The following is a 22,468-nucleotide window of genomic DNA, read 5'->3' on the forward strand; positions in this document are numbered from 1 at the left end:
GAGCCTTAGCTAAACTGAAAGATAATTTCTTTAAAACAGATCAAAAGAAACACTTAAAAAAAGATACAACACATCGTTAACACATGGAACTCACTGCTCCAGGATAATATACAATCATAGCAAATAGCTTACAAAAGACCCAAAGTAAGGAATAAGAACAGAATCAGAAGTGACACTAAGATACAGATTAAATGATACCAGTGCTTCTTCTTGTATCCCAAAGGATTTCCAAAAAATTGGTCTTGTGCCACCTTGCTGGCCTCTCCACAACATACAATGGCAGCTGAAAAGGATGTTGCAAAACCCTCCTGACAACTTTCTTCTGCTTGCTTTCTACCCCAGAAAAATATATTCCAGTTTCATCCTCCTGGCCCCACTCTACTGTGATCCCACTCCCCTACCAATTCTCCAAACACTAGTGTTACCCCAAGGCAGACAAGACAAGACTTTTCAATAAAAAAAACAAATCCCAGGCAAAATAAAAAATTGCTTCTGGGAAAATAAGTCCCCACCTATCACAAAGCAGGGCACAAGCCCGTATTCTTTTCCTTGCACGTCTCCTTTGAATGCAACAAGTTGTATGTAACAACTTGGGCAGTAAATATGTCCTGAGCCAAAGTTTTCATAATGCCTCATTAATTTTGGGTGCTCGACCCAAGATATTCAAGGACCTGATTTTCAAAGGTGCTGAACATCCGTAGCTACCATCTATTTCAGCTGGAGCTGTAGGTGCTCCAGGCTGCTGTAAATTAGGTCCTTAGGGGGCAGATTTTTGGTCCACGGGTCTCCATCAATGGGATCAGGTACCTAACTGCTATTTGTGCCTTTGCAAATCTCACAGGTTTGCTGTGAAGGTGCTTCGCAGTGGGCACCCCAAATTAGTGAGGCACTTGTGAACATTTGGTTGTAAAGTCTTCTAGCCAAAGGACTGCTTCGATTCACAAAAACACCATTTAAAAACTAGAGTTCCTTGCATGTTAAATCATCAGTAGACCAAAATTCTGCCACACGACTAGGAAATTCAATGCCAAATTCAGTTCATCCATTGCTTCCTTAGTGCTTATGTTCAGAGCCAGGCTTTTCACTAGCTCAGCACTCTGAGGAAGATTATGGTTTACATAGATTTCTCATTCGCATCCACTAAAAATTCTCCATTCTGTTTTGGATCATTTCTGAAGGGTTGTTGCACTGCTCGGACTCCCCATGCCTCACACACGCAGCATGCTAGGAGTCAGGCCCCAAAAACCATAAGACTGGTGTAAAAACCTTTGGGATTCTTCTTTGCCTTCCGGTTTCTGAGCCTTTAGGAAACACTCATGTCCTATTTTCAAGCTTTTCTCTAAAAACCCAAGGACTAGAGAATTACTCTTTAAGCTGAAATTCTCAGGTAATCATGTGACTCCATTAGCTGGGGCTTTATGAAAAGTACCAAAGAGCATGAATGATGGCAACACTGGCCTATATGCTAAGCCCAATCCATTAACATGACCTCCAAACACTTCCCCTGTATTGGCATGTGCTGCTTTTAGTTCTTTCTGGGCCTGTTCATACTCCTTTCACCCCCATCCCATTCCAAGCTTTCCATGTATGTCACTAGCACTGAGTTTGTTTGTCTTGTTTCTAACAAATATCACTCCAAGCACTCTCTGTGTTCTCTGCGTCAACTCAACGCTGCTGATGGCTTCTTTCTGTTTGGTGCAGACTCTGACTACGTGCACCTTGCCAGAGGCTCTCCAATTTGGGATAGCTCTCCGGGGACGTCCCTGAAGTCAGCGCTGATTCTTCACTTGCTTGCCGTTTCATTATATTTTTGGCCAGTAATGCTACCTGTCTTCCTTCTCAAGTTAGAGGAAGCTTTCTATTCCTCTAACTTCTACTGTAGTTTTCTACTGTAGAGTACAACAGCCCCCGGTCCTGATAATCCTGTTTTATCTGAGCCATCAGCACAAGATGTGCGGGGACCAGTGTTTCAATGGATGCTTGCTTCCTCCAACCATTCGGGGGGTGGGAGAGGAGACAGATGCCAGAGGTGGGAGGGATGGCAGTAGTGATAATAAGAGCTGTGGGAAGGTTACATGGGATCAGAAGCTAGGGCAGCAGGAGCTGGGCTGGTGATACAGAGGATCAGGAGTTGAGTGTAGGGGACAAGGATCTTGGGGGGATGGGAAGGAGAAAGATTCCACAGATGCAAGACGTGGGTTGTAGTAGGGGAGCAGGAGCACAGCTGAAAGTGAAGGAGTTGGGTTGATGGATGTAGCAGGGCTGGTACAATGGGACAGCAGAAGGTGGGTGTGGGAGGACCAGGATAGTACATGTCCTAAGGGACTCGTGTGTGTGTGTGTGTGCGTATGTGTGCGCACACGCAAGTGTGCTTGTGGACTCTAGAGATTTACAAACTGGCATTATAGTCGGGGGGCGGGAGAGGGATGTATGTCAGGGATGGTGCTGGAAGGAGGTATTTCAATGATTGATTCTGCCCAGAAAGTGGCACCCCTTAGGTATTTCTTGCACTGAGAAGATTGGTAAGCACAGCTCTGCTAATCCAGAGTATGAAAAAGCCTTTCTCAGCTGGAATGGCAGTTCCTGGTATTGTCAACTTTTGTGATTTCATCAGGGTCTCACCATATTTTTTCTTAAAGCCCCAGCTCTTGGAGTCATGTGACTGCATGAGGACCTCCTCAGCATTCATTTAAGAAAGTAACAAACAAGTACATTTCTAGTGTTCACGATTATGAATAAAAACTGGAAAACATGAACCTTAAAAGTTCAGAAACCAGAAGGCAAATAAAAAGAACCCAATATTTATTATTTTTTAAAATCTCATTATTTTTATTCCAATCTCATGATTTTAGGGCCTGACACATGCTCTTTGAATGCTTGGAATTGGCAGTACTGGGTTCCCAATGTTCCAGGGCATAAGCCGACCACCACATTCCCCCACTATGATATCTTTCAGCACATCCAGGTGCATTCTGGAGCTTTTACACCTCTCTCTGCAGCCTTTAGCCATGGGCAAAATTAGAGGCACAATATCAACCTAGATGGACAGGTTGCAAAATACCTTAATGTTCTGGTAAGGCAAGTGGTGCAATAAGGGGCCTGTCAGACCTCAGCTCACTTCTGACTGGTGTCCTGCCAGCTGCTGTGACTAAACAGACTAAACATGGGACTTCAGTCGGCTAATATGGGTGCTTCTGGATTTCCACTACAATAGCTCAACTCCCTCACAGAGCTAAAGGGTGACGCCAAACTGATAAGGCATCTGTCAATTCCCCCTTAATTACATGCACAATGGAGAATGTAAAGAGAGGCTGAGTTTTCTGCTCAGCGTCATGTCTTTTCCCCCTTCAGCTGAATGGAAACACATGTTATTGGATGCAAATCTATCTGTGTAAAAGAATCATGGCTATTTCCCAACTGAAGGATAGGAAAGTCACTGCTGGACACTGACTCACAGCAGCAAGGCAGCCTGGCCTTAAGAGCCAAGCGCTCCAGTTATATTTTCCAGCCTCTCAGTCCCGTCTCCAGGAAGGGAGCCTGGATGTTTGGTTTTTGTTTCTTCCTCCCATTTCCTCCGTTCATCCACAGCAACTGCTCCTTAGCTGAGGAAGTTTAACAAGCTCCATCTCCCATCTCTTAAGCAGGGGTAACAGCGGAGGAACTCTGTCCAGATTCCACAATAGGTCGTCACCCTTAACAAAGCACACTCAGGAGATGCAGGCTGAGAAGTCAGACGGTCAGTGTGTTTCTGAGGCTGCAGAACGGGAACATGGCACTCTGTTAAGAACTAAGCCTTCCTTGTCAGATAGATTCATGCCTTAGACTTTTCACTTCTGGAAACTTAGCTGCAAAACCTTGGCTAGGCCATAAGTGAAATGAGTTTGCCATGTCTTACACCATTCCTATTGTGTGTTTGTGTGCATCACAAAACCCTTTTGTGCTTTGATACAATTCGTAATGATCAGATATTTCTGCTCAAGCAGAGCCCAGGGTGAAACAGCAGAGGTGTGCATTAGCAGAGCAGTTGGGTTGTCAGGCCTGAGTGGCGATGACAAAGTTCTTTTGTGGGCCCTGGATAAGAATAGGAGCAATGCTGCTGGTCAGGATTGAGATGCATTGGCAGAACTATACGTGGGAAGCTTGCAGTGCACCTCCTTGCAGCATTTCTGGCTCTAACCAGCATTTTTAGCTTGCCACAAAAACACCAAACCCACCCATAAAATTAAAAAAGGAATCAGTCAATGCTACTCGGCATCACCCTTTACAGAGCAGATGAAGCACAGTTTAATTTAAAAAAGAAATCTTTTTGCAGATACAGATTAACTCAGCTGCTACTCTGAAACCAGTTTAATTTCAGATTCTCTCAGCTGATACTATCCATTAATGCATTGACTGCTCAGATATGCAGCCCTTTGCCATGCTGACGGGCACATGATAAGACCCTAAAGGGAAATTTGCCAGTCTCCTTCAATATTTCACACCTGTAAGGTCTCCCTTTAGCCCTGTGATACGTGCACTGGGGTCTCTTGTCACTGGTTGGGGAATCTCTTCTCTTATAAACCAACTGCAATGGAGGGCAGACAGGACAACATTTTAACTTAAGCTTGAATAGAGACTGGGAGTGGTTGAGTCATTATAAAAAGTAACCTATTTCCCCTTGTTTATCCACCCCCCCCCACCCCCCAGACGTTCTTGTTAAACCCTGGATTTGTGCTGGAAATGGCCCACCTTGATTATCATACACATTGTAAGGAGAGTGATCGCTTTAGATAAGCTATTACCAGCAGGAGAGTGGGGGGGGGGGGGGCAGGAGAGAAAAACTTTTGTAGTGTTAAACACCCATTTTTTCATGGTGTGTGTGTATAAAAACATCCTCACTTTTTTTTTCATGGTCTGTGTGTATAAAAACATCCTCACTGTATTTTCCACTTTATGCATCCGATGAAGTGAGCTGTAGCTCACGAAAGCTTATGCTCAAATAAATTGGTTAGTCTCTAAGGTGTCAAAAGTACTCCTTTTCTTTTTGCGAATACAGACTAACACGGCTGTTACTCTGAAACCATTTTATCTTCAGACATTCAAAATACATAGTGACACCCCCCGCCCCCCCAGGCATGATTTGATGGAAACACCAATGGGAAAGCTTTTACAGTGTGGTCATGGTGGGTGAGGTGGGTGCATCTGAGGATAAAGTCCAAAGCTCTTAGGAGTGCAGAAAAAAAGTATTTGAAAAGCAATGGCAACTGCAGAAAGGATGATACTATAAATAGGGAATTCTGTTACCATGATGATGTAAAGGCCAAGAGACGACACACAGAACTGCAAGAACTTGGAGACCTTGGAGAAAAATCACCTTTTGTTTCCTTCAAATGTGACCAGACTTTGAGGAGAGTCACTCGTAGCTTCTGTTTGTTGTGGGATTAAATCCATAGTGTGTGCTGAATACCCTCACTGAAATGGTACAATTGGATTATAGCTACCTATTTTGTATTGTTTTTATGTTTTGTAGTCTCTCTTAGACGTGGGCAAGACCAATTGGGTCACTAGCCCATTCTCCAGCTAGAGAAGGATTGTTCCCTTCACTGTATTCTCAAGTGCTTTGTCTAGTCTGTCCCAGGCAATCAGGTTTGCTCCTCTTTCTTTAGGAGATGATTCCACAGCTCAACTTCATTTTTAAGATATTAACCCTCATATTCAGGGCTTGATTCTTCAACCACTTATACATTGCAACTCCACTGACTTCAGTGGAGTCATTCCTGATTTATAACAAGGAACAGAAGGAGAAAAACAGGCTCCCAGCTCAGACCACATTTTCATGTACTCTGTTTCACTCTGCTACTCTGTTATATCTTCTTGTATCTGCCACGCCTAAACAAATCTTTTCCATCACGCTGATAATTATTCCTTTTTATGGGTCAATTAGCTTCACTCCACCTAATGAGCTGAATTCATGCCTGTTATCACGCCTCTGAAACGTATGGAGTGACATCAGGGATAAATTTGTCCCATTAAATTCTTTTAATCTTTCCTCAGATCAATATCTCTAACCCTTTAATCACATTTGCTGCTCTTCTTGGAATTCTCTGCAATTTGTCAAGATCTCTCTACTACTGAGGCACTCACAACTGAATGCCATACCAAAAGGAAAACCATATCCCCACTTTGGCTTGAAGCCCAAAATCTCACTGGACTTTTTGCACACCATATCACTGCGGAAGGTTGTAAGCAGTTTGCTCTCCACCATCATCCATAAGATTTCCTTGGCATTAGTGTCTTCTACATACACAACATCTGTATTTTGGATTATTTTCCCCTGTTGTCCTTGCATTTTTCCAAGTTGAATCTCATTTTGCTGTTTCTTGCCCATATTTCTTACCTCTCTATATCCCTCTGTATCATTACCCTCCTTCCTTGGTGTTCATAACACATCCCAGTTTACTGTCATCTGCAAATGTAATTAATGTACTATTTATCTCTCTTCCAGCTCATTAATAACAGTTTAAAACAAAACTGCCTCTAGCACTGATGCCTGCAGTTTTCCACTGGACACCTCCCCTAGCTCATTACTTCGTCATGTTGTTATTCTTTTCAGCCAGTTCTCACTGAGCCACGTATCCAAGCCAATGTCACCGTGCTAGTATTCAAGCCAATATGATCCAACTTTTCCAGTAAGATTTCCTGAGGCACTGCACACACCTCTCCTGACCTCCGCTTGAGGTAAATCAAACCACACTACAATTATGTGAAAGACAATGGACAATGGAAATTTAGGATGGCAGTGGGGTTGGAGCAAAGGGCCAGGAGTTTCTCCCAGGAGCTAGGACACCCCATTCAAGTCTAGGCAATGCTGGGGTCGTTCCCTTTTAATGTTTTGGGTTTGTCCCAGTCAAAGGAAAATGTCATGGCAGCATTGTACAGTGGGTAATGCACGGAACTAGACATCAGGAGATTGGGTTCCATTCTGACTCTGCCACTTACTTCCTGTGATTTTGGGGAATTTGCTTAGCCAGCCATGCCTCGGTTTAGCCTTCTGTAAAATGGGCAATAATGGCACCTTTGTACAGTGTTCTGAGATCTAGAAATTATAGGTGCTAACATGTTTTCTCACTCCATGCCCCTTTTGCGTTCTCCTCTTCCCCTAAATTAAACCCCTTCCAACTCTGTTGTATTTCTGAACAGGGTATGTGAGTAGAAACCCCAGCATCACCAATTTTAGATCTGATATGATTGCACAGGGGGATAGCAACTGCCACAAGAACGCTCTGTGGGTTCCCAAGAGGTTTGGGTATATTCAAGATGATTCCCTTGGTGGTGTGGGACTGAAACCAAACAGTAAAGGGGAAACTCCACTAATGGGAAAAACACAGAAGCCAAACCCCAAGGCCAGTTCTCCAGGAAACCAAACCCCACCCCAGATAATCAACTTGGTGGTGTCTCTGTGTGCAACACTGACCTCTACTGGAGGCAGACTGGAGCTGACTTTACAGTTAATGGAGGGCTTGTTCCCTCCCTTCTGTCTTGCTCTTCCTACTTGCCTCTCAGCTCACCTAAGCTGCATGTGATCCTCCAATCAATGCCCCAATCTGTGAATCCTCAGTGCAAGGCCAGGAACCGCTCAGTTCTGCTTCTACAAGGCTGGGTCTGCTCCTGTGACACATCTAATCTGTGCCGTGCCTGCAGTACATGAATCAGTGCAAAGAGGAGAGTGGAATAGTGTTGATCAGAGGCCCTGCAGTTGTGGGAGCTGCGTTGCCTCAATGCAGGCAGCTGTACAGGAACATGGACATTTTGGGGCAGGGAGCATACTCTTACTGTCCCAGAAAACAGGCCAGAACACCACTCCAGACATTGCCTTGCAGGAAGAGACAGACTGAGTGGAGCTGGCATGGGACAGGTAGGAAGGCAGCCATTATAGGACTGGCTCTGCAAGAGGAGAGAAGTGTTGTTAGTCAGTGGGGCAAGGAAGATCCTGAGCAACTAACTAGGGCTCCTCTGTATCTTGTCACAAGGCCTGGCTCTTGACAGATGCTTGCCTGCCGGCAAGACCAAGTGTGCAGAGGGAACTTAAGCCCTCCCCAAGCCCTGATCAGCACTGCCAGACTGTATCAGCTATCCACAAACAGGGGAGTTCCATCTACTAGCTGCATCAGGAGAGCTGCTCAGAAAGCTCAGTAGGTATCCCCCTCTGGGCCGTAAGTGCTATCCCTGATTCTCCATGCAGTTTGACAATCCTGGTGTCTGTCTGAATGGTATTGCACATGCTGCCCAATCTCACCTGGGCACTTGCAGTAACTTCAACTGCAAGCAGTAAGCCCAGCAAGAGAGAGGCCAGGGATGGGCCTAAGGAACTGCCCCTTGTGCATGGGAAAGGTTCCATCGTGGGATTTGCACTGCAGCTTCCTAACACATCCCATCTTCCTCTAGTAAAACAAAATGACAGCGGGCGCAGACAGCTGGTACTTCAGAACCCATCCAGCTCTCTCCTGCTGACAGCTCTCCTCCCACTTGCCTCTTGCTGTTTCTAATGCTCCCTGGTGTTGTGTGATAGATCATTGGACCCTGGGAGGGTCCGATTAATGGGCTCAGTGAGAAACTGTGAGATGTGTGGGATTTCTCCAATTTCTAATTAAAAGCATCCAGGATTGGGAGTCCCAAATGCAGATGTGGAGGGAGTCAGTCTTAGGAAGGGACTCTTCTGTGCATTCCTCAACCATCTGGGCACAATGAAACTGAAATATTGGAGTGGTTTTGCTTAGAGATTGACTGGTTGCCTCAGTGGATGTTTAGCGAAAACGAAGGCCAACGTTGGATGCATCTGCCTTTCTGAAAGATGATCTCATCCCCATCCCACAGACAAGGAATCTTGAACTGGGTGGTAGCTGGCTCCTGAAACAGCTTTGCAGATTTCTGTAAGGTTTCTTCGCTTTCCCAGGCCATAGGTCAAGAAGCACCATTTGCCCATCCTAAACCATTTGCTTCATGTTTAACCTAATGTACACAAGGGACACATCTAGCAACTGGAAATCCATCCATTGGTAGACCATCCCTTTGCACCCATGCCTTTCCTGCCCTCTGTAAAGTGATCACCTCCCTGGGTGTTGAATTTTTTGGGCACGTTTTGGCTTTCATGGAACTTTTTACTGTTCCACAGAATATTTCCCTTGCTGCCTTCTCCTACTTAATTAAAACCATTGTTTTTCTGGGGAAATGTAATTGAAAGAACATGTATTTCTACCTCTTCTTTGGAAGAAAAAAAGAGCCTTCATACTTGTGCTGTTCTAGAACAACTAGGGGAATACAATAAAATCACAGCAGGACCCAAAATAAAGCCTTATATTCAGACACTGATGTACATATAGCCAAAACGTTGTGATGCTTGAAATCCAGCTCCATAGTTTGCACTTGATTCTAATCTCTAAGTCAACAATTGCAGACACTCTTTCTTTGTAACTGCAGGGCAAGGACATAGTCAGTTGCAGGTTTTTTATAGCTGGGGAAATCAGTACAAACAGCAAGAAATTTGTTTATCAAGGAAGATACAAGTATGGGAGATGGCAGAATGTATAAATGGGTTTGGATTTCAAATACCCACAAAGTTCTGGGGTATTCAGAGTATTCTGGGTTTTAGTTCAAAGCCTATCTTTAACAAGCATTTGCAAATACTTTGACTTTGTTCAGTTATTTTTCAGTAACAAAATGTATGTGCAACATTGTCCTCTACTGGATGCAATCAGAATTGCTCAACTATGTGTCATAACCCTACACTGTTAACAATGACTCACCTCTAGCTCAAGTGGCTAGGGCCTGCAATTTTGGAGCAGGAGAATTTTAGTTTCTCTCTACTGCTGCTGTGAAGTTCTGAATCATGAATCACCAAGTTCCTAGATTACATGGATTTGATCTTTCAGCTCTAAGGACTGCACTTCAAGATACTTTACAGACTGTGTAATGTACACCAATATATTGAGGGCTGATGGGCTCTTTCGGAGATGCAGCTGTCTCTGCAGTGTCAACACAACACAATGGTTTAGATCAGGAACTGAATGATGATTTATCCAGTTCAGACAACAAGTGAGAATTTAGGTGGGAAGAGTGCATTAATCTGAGTTGGACTTTAGCCCAGACATCAGACACCAAGACTAATTCCTAGTGGAAAGAGCACTGGACTAGGACTCAAGAGACCTCAGGACTTTTACTTATATAGGTGCCTATTACCCCCCGTTCCCTGTCCTGATTTTTCACACCTGCTATCTGGTCACTCTAGAGCTAGGTGTCCATTATTCTTCTCATTGAAATGTACCATGAGATCTTGAATAACCACAAATGATTAGGAGTCAGTCCTGGTTTATCATCTCACCCAATACCCAGCATCTTGGCAGCAGCACAGCACACCCTAACACCATACTGGGATATTGATTCAGTACTGACTCAGAGGAAACAGCAGACCTATTTCAGACCTATTGATTCACTGAAGCCACTTCCTGATGTAGCTGGGTTTCTGATAACTTTCATCCAACTACTGATTCAGATTACACCTGCTCCAAGGCCAAGAGAGGAACAATCACAGGTTGGTGTGTAAACTGTTGGCAGAACATAGAGAACTTTCTTCAAGCAGCAGCCACACATATAATGTGTGCGCACATTGGTGCACTTTATAATAACCTACAAAAATGTTGTTACAATTGGACTTGTTGTTTTAAAATAAATGTCACCTCATTTACTATTCCTATTCTTTTAACTCCTCGCTGGAGCTGGTGTTATTGGAAAAGGCCATTTCTTTCTCTGTCCTCAGACTCTCTCTATGGGATTATTCTCCCCAAAGTTGCTATGTGATATGTATAAGATTGAGATGAGAGCTGTTCACAGGACAAAGAAAAGATCTGAGTGGTAGAAAAAGTGAGAATATGTGAGGGACTGTGTACAAGAAACCGTCCAAGCGAGTTATAGTTTAGGTGCCGGGCTCCCACATTGTACTACGTCTCCTACGATGCACAACAACCTCCTCCCACTTGGGTGGGTAGAGGTGGTCACATCATGGGAGTTCCTGGCCCATAAAGCTGAGTCCATAAAGAAGAATGGCGACATGAGGAAGCTGAACTACAACTCTCATGAGGTGTCACAGCAGCATATTGAAATCAAAATATTTCAGTTTTCTGCTGAACTATTTTAGTTTTGGGACATCTCGATTTTTTGATGAGAAAAGAAAATTTGTCTATGCAAAGCAGACACTTTTTGAGAAAAACTTTGTTTAGTTAAAATCCAAGTTTCCACCAATCCATTTTAGATGAAAACTTTCCTATCAGCCCTAGTATTTATACCATGCTCATCATTATGGTATCCAAATGCCCAGTGAGTGATATTTACCAGCCTTCGTATTCATCCTGGACACAGGACTGTTGGAAAGAACTTGCACCCTGGCATGGATAGCTCGGGCACTGACTTCTGATAACTATGCTTCAGGTTTTAGCTCTCTTTAGAATGTGATTGCAGGATTCTCTGAGGCAAACACAGGCTGTATGCAGCAAAATCAGAAAATTAACTTTTGTTTTACAATCAAAATCTATGATTTAACAAGACAGATTTTTCTGTCACACCTGTGTCACATAGGCAACCTTTTCTATGGCCTTCCTGCAGGAGAAAGGGCCTGATTCTGCTCTCATTGTCTTCAGGCTGAGAAGACCCTAACTGGTTTCTCTGAAGTACTACCAATTTCTCAGAATACTGTAGAATAGGTAAAGCTGGGCCAACCCAATCCCCCTCTGTAAAATGAGGAAAATAATACTCCCTACTGTATGGGGTGTTGCCAGGATTTACTTACTTACTTACTTAATTAAATAAATAATTAATGGTATTAAAGTGCTTTGAGACCCCCAATGAAAGGCCCTATATTAGTAGAGATGTGCAAATAACAGATTTTCCAGTTCACTGGCAATTATGAAAAATTGTGGACAATAATTAATTTCAGGTCAAACCAAAAATTAATTTTTTTTGAAATTTTCAATGAATTGAAAAGTCAGAAAAAAATGTGTTTTGGGTCAAATAAAACAATGTTTTGGTTTGGTTTCAATCTCAAAATGAAAAGTCATTTTGAACAGAAAAGTTTCATCTAGAAAATGTTGAAACAAAATATTTCAACTTTTTGCAGAATTTTCTTTGTTTTTTCTACATGAACAAGTCATCCAAACCGACATGAATTCACAAACTGTTTCAGTGTATGCAAATCTGCATTTTTCAGCAGAAAAAAGTTTTGGTTTAAAAATTTTGTCCAGCTCCATGTGTAAGTGCAAAAATGTCATGATTATCATGGTAAACCCACAGGTAAAAATCTGCTGTGGTCTCAGTGAGTCTTCTTGTAAATTATTGACAATGGAAATACAAAAACTTGAAACTGAAGTTATAAAATACTTGTGACAAAAAAAATAGCCTCATTTTCTTTCAAGCTACCTCCTTTCTTCGGGTCTATCTGATAGTTGAGTTTGGGATTTTATCACATATTAAACATGTGTGGTGGCACACAATTGGGTTCTCTAAAAGGAATAATTACAGCAAGACTTTACTTTGTTGGTAGTCTTTGTCAGCCCCTACTAAAGAGTTGTAGCCTTCTCCCTTGCAGCCCCAGTGATCTTCCTGCCTGAGCCTTCAGTGAAGTTGTTGTTATCCTCCATTTATGGACATTACAACCAGTCGCCAAGGAAATCATGACTTCACGGCAGAACCGTGTAACAGGATGGGATGAGAATCCTGGAATAAATATAATTGGGCCAAATGTTTCTTCTCTTCTTCCTCTAACAGCAGGGAGCAGAAATTAGTGGAGCCGCAGTGTTGGGTAAGGAAGAGATACATGAAAGAGGTGACTCTCCTACAAACCCATGAGCTGAGAGGGGAAGCACACTGCCGTACAAATGGAACATCACTTCCAATTGCACCTCTCCATTTCTTCTTCCCTCCTTCCTGCCCTCCCCAATGCAACTCTGCCTCTGCAGAGGCAAAACTGAAAGTCAACAGTGAAGTAGTGTACCATGTGAGAGCTGGATACGATGCACCACTGTTATTTCCTTTGGCTAAAGCAGAGTCCAGTTTACAAGGTAATAATCTCAGCAAGCATCACCAGGACATAATTTCAGAGGACGTTGTCAGAAAAGTCAGGGGTTAGAAAGAGATGCTATTTCACTTTGTTATGGTAAATTAAATGGCTTATTACAATTCCATTAGCTGAAAAGCAGGGCCGAACTTGGAACAATCGATGGAGGCTCTGATCTCAAGGGACATTATTTATAAGGACCAGTGTTGAGCAAGATGTGTGCTCAAATTTATTGTCAATCGAAAACAAAAAGCCAATGGCAGGCTTCGGGTTGTGTGTACACGTGAAAATTCTCAGCCAAGAGGGGAACCATGGACCTGATCTGGGCTCCCCCAAATCACATTAAATTCTATAGATGTTCTACGAGGGCTCTGCATGCTGGACCATGATGGCATGTCCTTGCATCAGGGAGTGTGGTCACTGTATTTATAATACGCCTTAAACACACCTCTCTGGCTTGGATTGCTCATGCAGTAGGACAACAGTGTAACAGCAGCAATTTAATGTGGCAGATTTCTCAGGCCCTGTAGTTCGACTACACTTTATTAAAACGTGATGGGGAAGGAAGAGGAGTTCCTCTTGTTAAACCTTTATCTGGGAGCCAGAACTGTAACAGCCAGGTGATATGCAGTAAGATGTAATTTCATGATGCAGTTCTAATGCAGTTATTTCACTAACGCTTAGCACAGCAACTCTCATGGTGTGTTGTTAAAAAAAGCAGCCATTTGTTGACATTGTGCGTCCAAGAATCTGTTCACAACAACTAAACGTAAGTGAGAGCATTAAAAGCAGTGCACTTGCACAGGGTCTCCATCTTTGCCCCCACCCCCTCTGACCACCAGGAAAAAGAAAAGAAAACAAAACTGACAGGTTGCAATTCTGTTCAGGGGCCCCCAATTTCCATAATGCAGAGGGCCCCAAAATTCTTTATCTGGCCCTGATTAGGAGAAGCAATTTGGCCTAGGGTCTTGTGACCAGGACTATGAACTGGGAACTTCTGTAATCCAGTTCTGTTTGTGATTGCCTATATGGCCTTGGGCAAGTCACTTAATGTCTGTCTGATTTCTTACATGTAAAATCATTATTAGAAAAAAATCAATTTGTACTGAGAAATAACCATTTTAGGTGCTGATCCTGAAATGAGCTCTACACAAGCAACCCCTTGTGGCTCCAAAGACAGGACTGGGGCCATGTTGCGACCTTGTGCCCTTTAATAGTGAGAGATGTAGTTGTAGGTCGCATGCTGGCTCCTAGTCATGTGCTCCACAGGAAACTGTATATAAGGCTTCCTGCCTCCTTAGGCAGAGATGCAGATAGGAGAGACCCAGGCTTAGGGAACAGACTCAACTGTGTGTGCCTGCCAGGTGGAATGCCTGAGAAGAAGAAACCTGCCGTGAGCAGGAGCCAGCTGGAGAGGGTGGGGAAGCCCTGGGACAAGGACCTAGACAAGACCCTGAGGGATAGTGAGGCTCTTTTGAATCTTTGTTTCTATATTAATAAAGAAAAGAATTGAGGAAAGTCTGCAGACAGGCTGCTCCAGCATCTCGACTGCTGCTCAGAGTTTCCCAGAGCAGGGGCAGCTTGAAATTAACAATACACTGGCCAGTTTCACTGTCACTATTCAGAATCTTATGGGCAACTGTGAAACTGACAAGAATAATGTTAATTTTATTCCTGCCTTGATAAAGCTATGAGCAGCAGCTGCAGCAGACACTTGGGAAGAGACAGAGGAACCAAGAAACAAAGGCTAAAGGACTTGGGATAGAGTAGTGGAGATATCTCAGAACATTCTCTCTGCAGGGAAGGAAGAAGAGAGCAAACGCTCCTTTCCAGCAAAAAGGAAGAGGTGGTTCAAATGTATTGGATACCTGCTAGGAAGAGACTGATATGAACAATGGAGTCAATCAGCAGAGACTAAGGCTAGTGCCCCTGAAAGAATGCCCAGCACCTTCCCAACAGCTAGGGCTGTGGGGAGGGCTGGGCTTCTCACCAGGGCTCCTCCTTTCATTTTGCTGGGGAGCCTCTCAACCTAGTCAGCCTTCGGTCACTTTAAGTTCTCTGGTTCTTAAATATATGTTGAATACATCAAGCCTGGCATTCCATGTTCCAACTTGAGCATATGTAAACTTCCCAAATACCAATTGTACTTCTTAATTCTTAAAGATTTATTGTGCAGCAAAATGAATTTTCCCCATTTTCTTTAAAAGCACACTTTACTTTTTCTGCCCATGTTGCAAAGAATCGTTACTGACTGGCCCAGCCCAGAGTATAAAAAGGTAAACACTTCTGACTATTATAATAATTTATTATAAGATTCAACCCCAAGTGTTGTCACTGACCTACAGGAATAATAATAGTCAGTCTCATGATCAAATCACTTTACAAAAGAGGAGCCTGATTATGATAACATTTGCATCAAGTGTAAATTAGCAGTAAGCCCATCGAAGTTAATGAAGGTGAACGGGTGTTCAGTGATCTTACTGCCAATTTACATAGGATCAAAGCCAAGGAAGTGAACATTTTTCAACCTCTGACAAAATCTCTATGTTGCTGAGCCTAGAGGAAATTCTATTTAATACTATATAGGGCAATATTTGAGTTTAGACCTAGTCTGGAAACTTTGGGCCCAATGCCAATCTCATTGACAGCTCTTTTACACCAGTGTTACATCACTAGTTTGAGTGGAATTACTCCTCATTACACCAGTATAAGTGAGAAGAATGAAGCTCTTTTGCTTTAGATAACACTCAGACTTAGATTTGAATTTAATCCCTTTTGAAAAAGCAAGAGATTTCCTTTCATGACCAGCCCTGGTAAAAGTTGGCAGCTTTTCTTCTGATGTGCAACTTTACCATCCTTGGTAACTTAGTGGACCTTTTAAGTCAATAACTCCAAGAAATGCTGACATCCTGTTTCTTAGACAGGGGCTTTGTACTGTACAAACTGACAGCAAAAGGCTTTTCTTTCTCTCCCTCTTTTTCTAAAGAAACACAGGAGAATGCTGTAGATCCTCCTCTTGGTTAACCACAGATTCCATGAAAAAGATTAAAGTTACAGTATGCACTGTCTGCAGTTCCTCTGAGTAAGAGATTTCCATTGCAAATTATTATCCATCATATTGGTGCATAATAATTATACTGTATCCATTTGGTCTCTGCAGTCAAGACCTGGAGAGGAACAAATGTCTGAGGAGTGACAGTATTTATCTACTGCTCTTCTTGGCTCCCAGTCTGAGCATCTTTTTTGAACTCTGAACCCTCCGACTTCCAAGAACTACAAAGGCACCATCAGAAACACAAAACAAAACAGTGTTTAACTTCTGTCAGTCTTCTAAAAGCCAGAAATTTCAGAAAAGAGCAAATACAGAACTGATCTGCTTAGCTTGTGCTAAAAAGTAGACTATGTTTTTTTTTTCAGTATTTATTATTTTTAAAATACTACAGTAATTCCAGCAAAGAACCCAAGTCCTGCAGTAACTCTAGAGTAAGCTGTAAAGGTTTGGGCCAAGTACGAGAGTACGCCTTTCAGTAAAAGTAAAAAGTTTAACACTTTGCAGCAACTCTAGGCAACAGTTCATTAGGGCAGGATAATTGCAGCTATGTAACACACACTCTTTATTTAAGATCACATGAAAGCCCTAAAGTGCCTCTAGGTAGCAATTAGCAAAGGGTCATTCGGGTGTTTATATAAGCGTTTCTGTAACGAGGATGGTGGAGTCCTGCCTCTCTTCCCTGCATCCCCGTGATGCCTGCAGCCCAGCATGTCAGTTTCAGAGGCTCCAGGCAGAGACACGGCTGTGGGACAGGAGGGATGGCTCAGCCCCAGCCGCGGGATGCCTGCAGCACTCCCGGTGCCCAGCTTTTCGGATGCCCGCTGGCTGCTGGCACCTTCACGGCGGAGAGGGGCGGACCCAGCCCAGGGAGCTCACCTCACACTCAGCATTTCACATCGCCCAGGATGGCCCCTCCAGGCTGGCTCTGAGGGGGCCCCACCCCATCCCCTGTGCAGAGTAGCCGGGGGGGGCGCGGACCCCCCCCCCTTACCTTGTCCGGCTGGTGGCCGAGGTTCTGCAGCCGCTCCTTGTCCGAGCCGCTCCGGATCTCCACCCCGGGGGCGGCGGCGGGGGGCTCCCGCGGGGGCTCGGGCTCGGGCGCCGCCGGCTGCGGCTGCCGGCTGCCCCGGGCTCCGCGCTGCCCCACGCTCAGGGCCCCGAAGTCCAGCGTCTTGCTCTCGAAGGCGCCCTCCACGCTGCAGAACATGCCGCCGTACTTCTGCCGGGGGACCTGGGCCGTGGTGCCCGGCCGCGCCAGGTACACGGGCAGCTCGTCCTCCTCCCGGCCCCGCCGGCCGCCGCCGCCGCCGCCGCCCGAGGCCATGGCCGGGATCCGGAGCGGGGAGCCGAGCGCCGCGTCCTGAGGCAGGGGCAGCAGCGAGCGCCGCGCGCGGAGCTGGGGGGGGAGGGGGGGTCTGAGGCGCGGGGGGGGGGCTCTGCTGCTGCGGCGCCTCCGCCCCGGCTGGGAGCGGGACACGCGGGCTCAGCAGGGGGCTGGGCAGGGCGCGGGGATTCGGAGCCGCTCGCGGCGGGCTGGGCACGGGGCCGGACACTCACACGAGAAAGGGGCCGGGCCCCTGGCGCGCTCTGGGCACTAGCACTGGCCGGGGCTCCCGCTCGGCAGGCCGGCCGGGCACTAGTGCTCACAAGTGCTGCCCCTCAGGGCGGAGGGCTGTGCGCTTGCACTCCCCCCACGCTCGCTCTGGCAAAGAGCAGCTCTGTGCACACACTCCCTCGCACGGAGCAAGGGGCTGCACGCTCCCTCGGATCTCCCCGGGCACCCGCCCTCTGTGCACACAGCACACGTATCAAGACGCATGGATGCACGCGGGGAATGGGGCTGGATCCTGCGATTTCACTGAGACTAGAGTTCTCTGGTTCTCCGTGTGAATGCTCGTGCCCCTAGGCTGCACTGGTGACAGCCCCACCTCACTGAGTTTGGGGGCTCGTGGGCAGCTGTGTTCCCTGGCTGTGCTCGTGCACAGCCCCCTTTCTCAGCGTGACTGCTGGGGAGTGCTCGAGGACTGCCCCACCAATGCGAGTGCCCAGCTCTGCAGCCTGTGACACATTGCTAGAGCAGATTTCCCCTTCCTGAGTGTTCACACGGGTGAGTAGAGAGCTGATCCGAACCCGACTACCGGTATGGTTTCTGCTCACCTCCTCCTGCCCGCGGGCCAGGGTCCGCCGGGCGGTGGCTGTGGGCCCAGCTCATGCTGGTCACTGCCACCTTGCTGCACTCTGTGTGTGCAGCAGAGTGAGTGTCCTGATGAGTTGCAGCATCTCCCACTCCAAGCACACTCAGCACTGCCAGGTGGTGGTCACCGCCATGCTGATCCCACTGGTAGGAGGCAGCTTGAGGTGGATTTCAGGCATGGGGAATGGAAGGTCCCACTAGGCCGAGCTCCAAGGAAGTCGGGGGAAGTATTGGGTTTGGGTCTGGTCAGTCATGAAAATGACTCAGCAGTCTCAGGTCAGGTCCAGATCCAGGTTGGGCTTTAAAATTAGGTTCCAGTAGACCTCTGCTGAGGAATATTAGTAGTGCCCAGCCCTACTCTCTAGGAAATGCTAATGTGCAGTCCTCACTCTGGAATGAATACTGGAACTACTCACAGACTATACTCACTGAGCAGAATAATACTTAGCTCTTACACTGAACTTTTCATCCATAGATCTCAAAGCACTTTACAAAGGAGGTCAGTATCCTTATCCTCATTTTACAGATTGAGAAGCTGAGGCACAATGAGGTGAAGCGACTTGCCAAAGATCACCCAGCAAGGCCAATGGCAGATCTTAGTCCCAATCCAGTGTTCTATCCGCTAAAGTGGCAGAATCTAGCCTTGATTGGGGCAATCCACTGTTTTTATACTGAGTGGGCTGTGCATAAGCACTTGTTTGCACACTCAGGAAGTGGTCTTGTGCACTTGTACACACTCACAAGCACTCACCCACACAAGGATCATACCTGTGCACTCATAAGTCACTTCGTCACACTATTGCATAGTCACACACACAGGCGTAGTCATGCACATAAAAACACTTTCACACTCGTCAGCTACATAGAGACTTACAATAGACCTGTATTCACGCTACAATTGCACATAGGCACAAGCTCATAAACACACCTTCAGCCCCATTCATACCATCTCACTCGTGCACGGGCACATACGTGCTTGTTTACATTGCATTTTGATGATCACACTGAGGCTTTTGTTTAAAAGCATAGAACTTAAGGACAGTTGTATGGCCAGGTCTGGGGTTTACATATTTCAGGAGAGTATTTTAACAGAGTAAAGCAATAATCTGCCAAGTCTGTCAGACTCTAGCAATTGTGGTCAAACTTGTTTTTTTTCATTCTTTTTCTGATCAGTGATCACTCTATCAGGTATGTTAATGTCTATACACAGTACCAGGGCTTTACATCAGATCAGCTGACTTCAGACATACTGAGAATACACCTATATGTGTTGCCAGTTATCATTTCTCCAATTTTTCACCACAAAACCCAGTAGTTTTATCTCTCTAAATTCAGTGCTTGACTGAGCCCCAGGTCTCAAGGACCAGGATGTAGGGTCCTTAGTAGCAAAACATCCACCTCGAGGGGGAGTGCTGTGATGCAAAGCACCTGCAAACCCCACTTGGTTGTAGGACCCAAGTCTGATGACACAGCCCTAAAAGTGGAGGAATGTTGATTCAACACGTCCCCTGTGCATCCTTCCCTGTGCTATCCACCTTCCTCCAGGATAACACCTTCCCCTGGACAGACAGGGCTTGTCCTCCCTTGAGGATGAACACATCTTAAGGTGAAAAGAAAAGGAGTACTTGTGGCACCTTAGAGACTAACCAATTTATTTGAGCATGAGCTTTCGTGAGCTACAGCTCACTTCATCAGATGTGCAGCAGTACCCATTAATGGAAGTGCAATTTATAACACCGCCCTCTGGCTTGTGTGCCAGCAGGGGTGACAGGAGCCCACTGAATGCAGAGCCATTTCCTTATGGAGATGTCTGCAGCTCCAACAAATGCTGCTTAGGAGAATGGGGGCGGGGAGAATGGGGAAATGTTTTTAGTTCCTGGTGTTGAACAGGCTACTGGAAAACTCGGCAAAGCCATAGTGTCCGTGTGATCAGTAATGCAAGAGCCGAGGGTGAAATCGCTAGGGACAATCCAAAATACTACAGGATCAAAGAGATGCTAAAAACAAATATGAAGCCAAAGGGTTTTGGTGAGCTTAGGTGAGCTATGCTCTCCGGTTCACATTTCTCACTCAGTAGTATGCACTATTGGCACAATTCTACCCTCAGTTACACTAGTGCAGCCCTGCAGAAGGTTGAATTTGGTCTTATTTGTTTCCTGATCATAGCTACCTTTGAAATCAAGCTACATCTAGCTTTGTAACTCTGTGGAAGGTTATCCATGTCTCTTTCATCTGTGCAGCTTGGTTAAACATATACATGCTCTTTTGATGGCAGGAACAGCTCCCTGGGAAAAGCATTCTGTGGTGCTTTTGCACATATTGTGCTATCCATCACATTATAGATAAGGTGACAGCAACAGTGCCTAAAAGTCTGCAAGTGACTGAGAATGAAGGATTGGTTCTGGGAAGCAGCATGAAGAACTTCAGGTTTTTGCTTTATAGCTAATATCCATAACAAGCACATGACCTTGGAAGGCACTGTGGTCCACATAAGGGGTTCTCAACCTTTTTCTGAGGCCCCCCAACATGCTATAAAAACTCCATGGCCCATCTGTGCCACAACAGCTGGTTTTCTGCATATAAAAGCCAGGGCCAGCGTTAGGGGTTAGCAAGCAGGGCAATTGCCTGGGGACCCATGCCAGAAGGGCCCCTATGTAGCTACATTGCTTAGGTTTCAGCTTCAGCCCTGGGTGGTGAGGCTCAGGGCCCTGGGCTTCAGCCCCATGCAGTGGGGCTTCTGCCCTGGGCTCCAGCGAGTGTAATCCTGGCCCTGCTTCAGGACCCTAATGGGCCCTGACCCCTGGTTGAGAACTACTGGTCCACAGGACTAGGAACCAGGAGAGCTGGATTTTATTTCTGTCTCTGCTACTGATTTTCTGTGTGCCCTTGGGTGCATCATTTCACCTGTCTCTGTTTCCTCATCTGTAATAATGGGGCTACAATACTTACTTACTTACTACAATACTTACAGTGTTGTGAGACTTAACCCACTAACATTTACAATGTGCTTTGAGATACTCATCTGCAAGGCACTATGAAGGCCACTAAACCGTTGTTATTACTATGATACTTAAAGTGTTGTTATTACTATTTTACTCCTGTTCCTCAAAAAAGTTTTCAGTAATGTCATAGCCCATCTGTGGCTACCATGCAGCCAATGCACTTTGAGGTCTTACTAACCCTTAAATAATATGTGCTTATGATCAGTCTGACAGAGGGACCTCTGAGTCCCAGTGTGCAGAGACTTCTGAGTCCCAGTGTGCATCTCATCGCAATAGTTCAGACCAGTATAATTGGAAATACTGATCGTCCCAGGCATGGTCATGAGAAGATGGGAGACAGGGCCTTTTCTGTTGAAGGGCTGTGACTTTGGGGTGCTCTTCCCAGCACACAGGCCAAGCATGAGAGACTAAAGAGGATTTAGGTTCCGTTTCAGATTTATTTGCTTTGGGATTGTTTTATATTCTGTCAGCTGAGATCTGACCTGGCCTTTCACAGGAATCAGGGATGGATGTAGGAACCCTTTACTCTTGCATATGCGATGCTGTATTGGCTTGGCTAGCACAGAAGGGGCTGAAGAGCAGCTCTGCTGCAGCCTAATAGTTGGGATCAAGGATGTGGGCACAGAACGTTCCCCCGTGAGAGATGGGGTGGTTGGAGGTGATTACAGAGTCGTGCTGTTCTTTTCACCTCCTGATTGCTCAGGGTTGGGGAGCTCTTCAGCCCCAATAAGCTCATCTACTCCGTGCTCCATTCTGGATCTGCTTACTGGTAAGAGTAAGCCATCTCAGCCAGCCAGCTGGGGAGACCAGCCTCCACCTCTGTGGAATTGGAGCAGCTTTGAGCATATGCAGAGCATCTTTGGCATCAGCCCCCAAAGGCCAGGAGTGGGGTGGGGGGGTCGGATGGCAGGGGGGTAATGGCAGTGGATACTACCCCCTGCCATCCGACCCCCCCACCCCACCCCTGGCCCCACTCCACCGCGCATACTCTGGCTCCCTGGCAGTGGGCTGGACGCATTGCCATGCAGTCATCATATAGCAGCGTCTGGGGAGGGGAACCTTTCTCAGGATAGAAACTGATCCACAGCCACACACCTCCAGGCAGTTCTGCTGTTGACAGTAAAGTCAAGATTTGCCTC

The 22,468-nt window shown here is 45.7% G+C and overlaps 1 protein-coding gene across 1 annotated transcript in view; it reads right to left on the minus strand.

Moving 5' to 3' along the window:
- The window catches only part of DPYSL3 (dihydropyrimidinase like 3), a 72,197-nt gene extending 54,725 nt beyond the window's left edge, over positions 1-17,472 (minus strand). The window contains exon 1 of the mRNA XM_073355756.2: positions 17,125-17,472. Within this exon, the coding sequence (XP_073211857.1) occupies positions 17,125-17,457 (333 nt within the window). The 5' untranslated portion in view covers positions 17,458-17,472. The remainder of the gene's footprint in view (positions 1-17,124) is intronic.
- Between the last annotated feature and the right edge of the window lie 4,996 nt (positions 17,473-22,468).

The sequence above is a fragment of the Lepidochelys kempii genome, chromosome 8 (assembly GCF_965140285.1).
Source record: "Lepidochelys kempii isolate rLepKem1 chromosome 8, rLepKem1.hap1, whole genome shotgun sequence".
Lineage (NCBI taxonomy): Eukaryota > Metazoa > Chordata > Testudines > Cheloniidae > Lepidochelys > Lepidochelys kempii.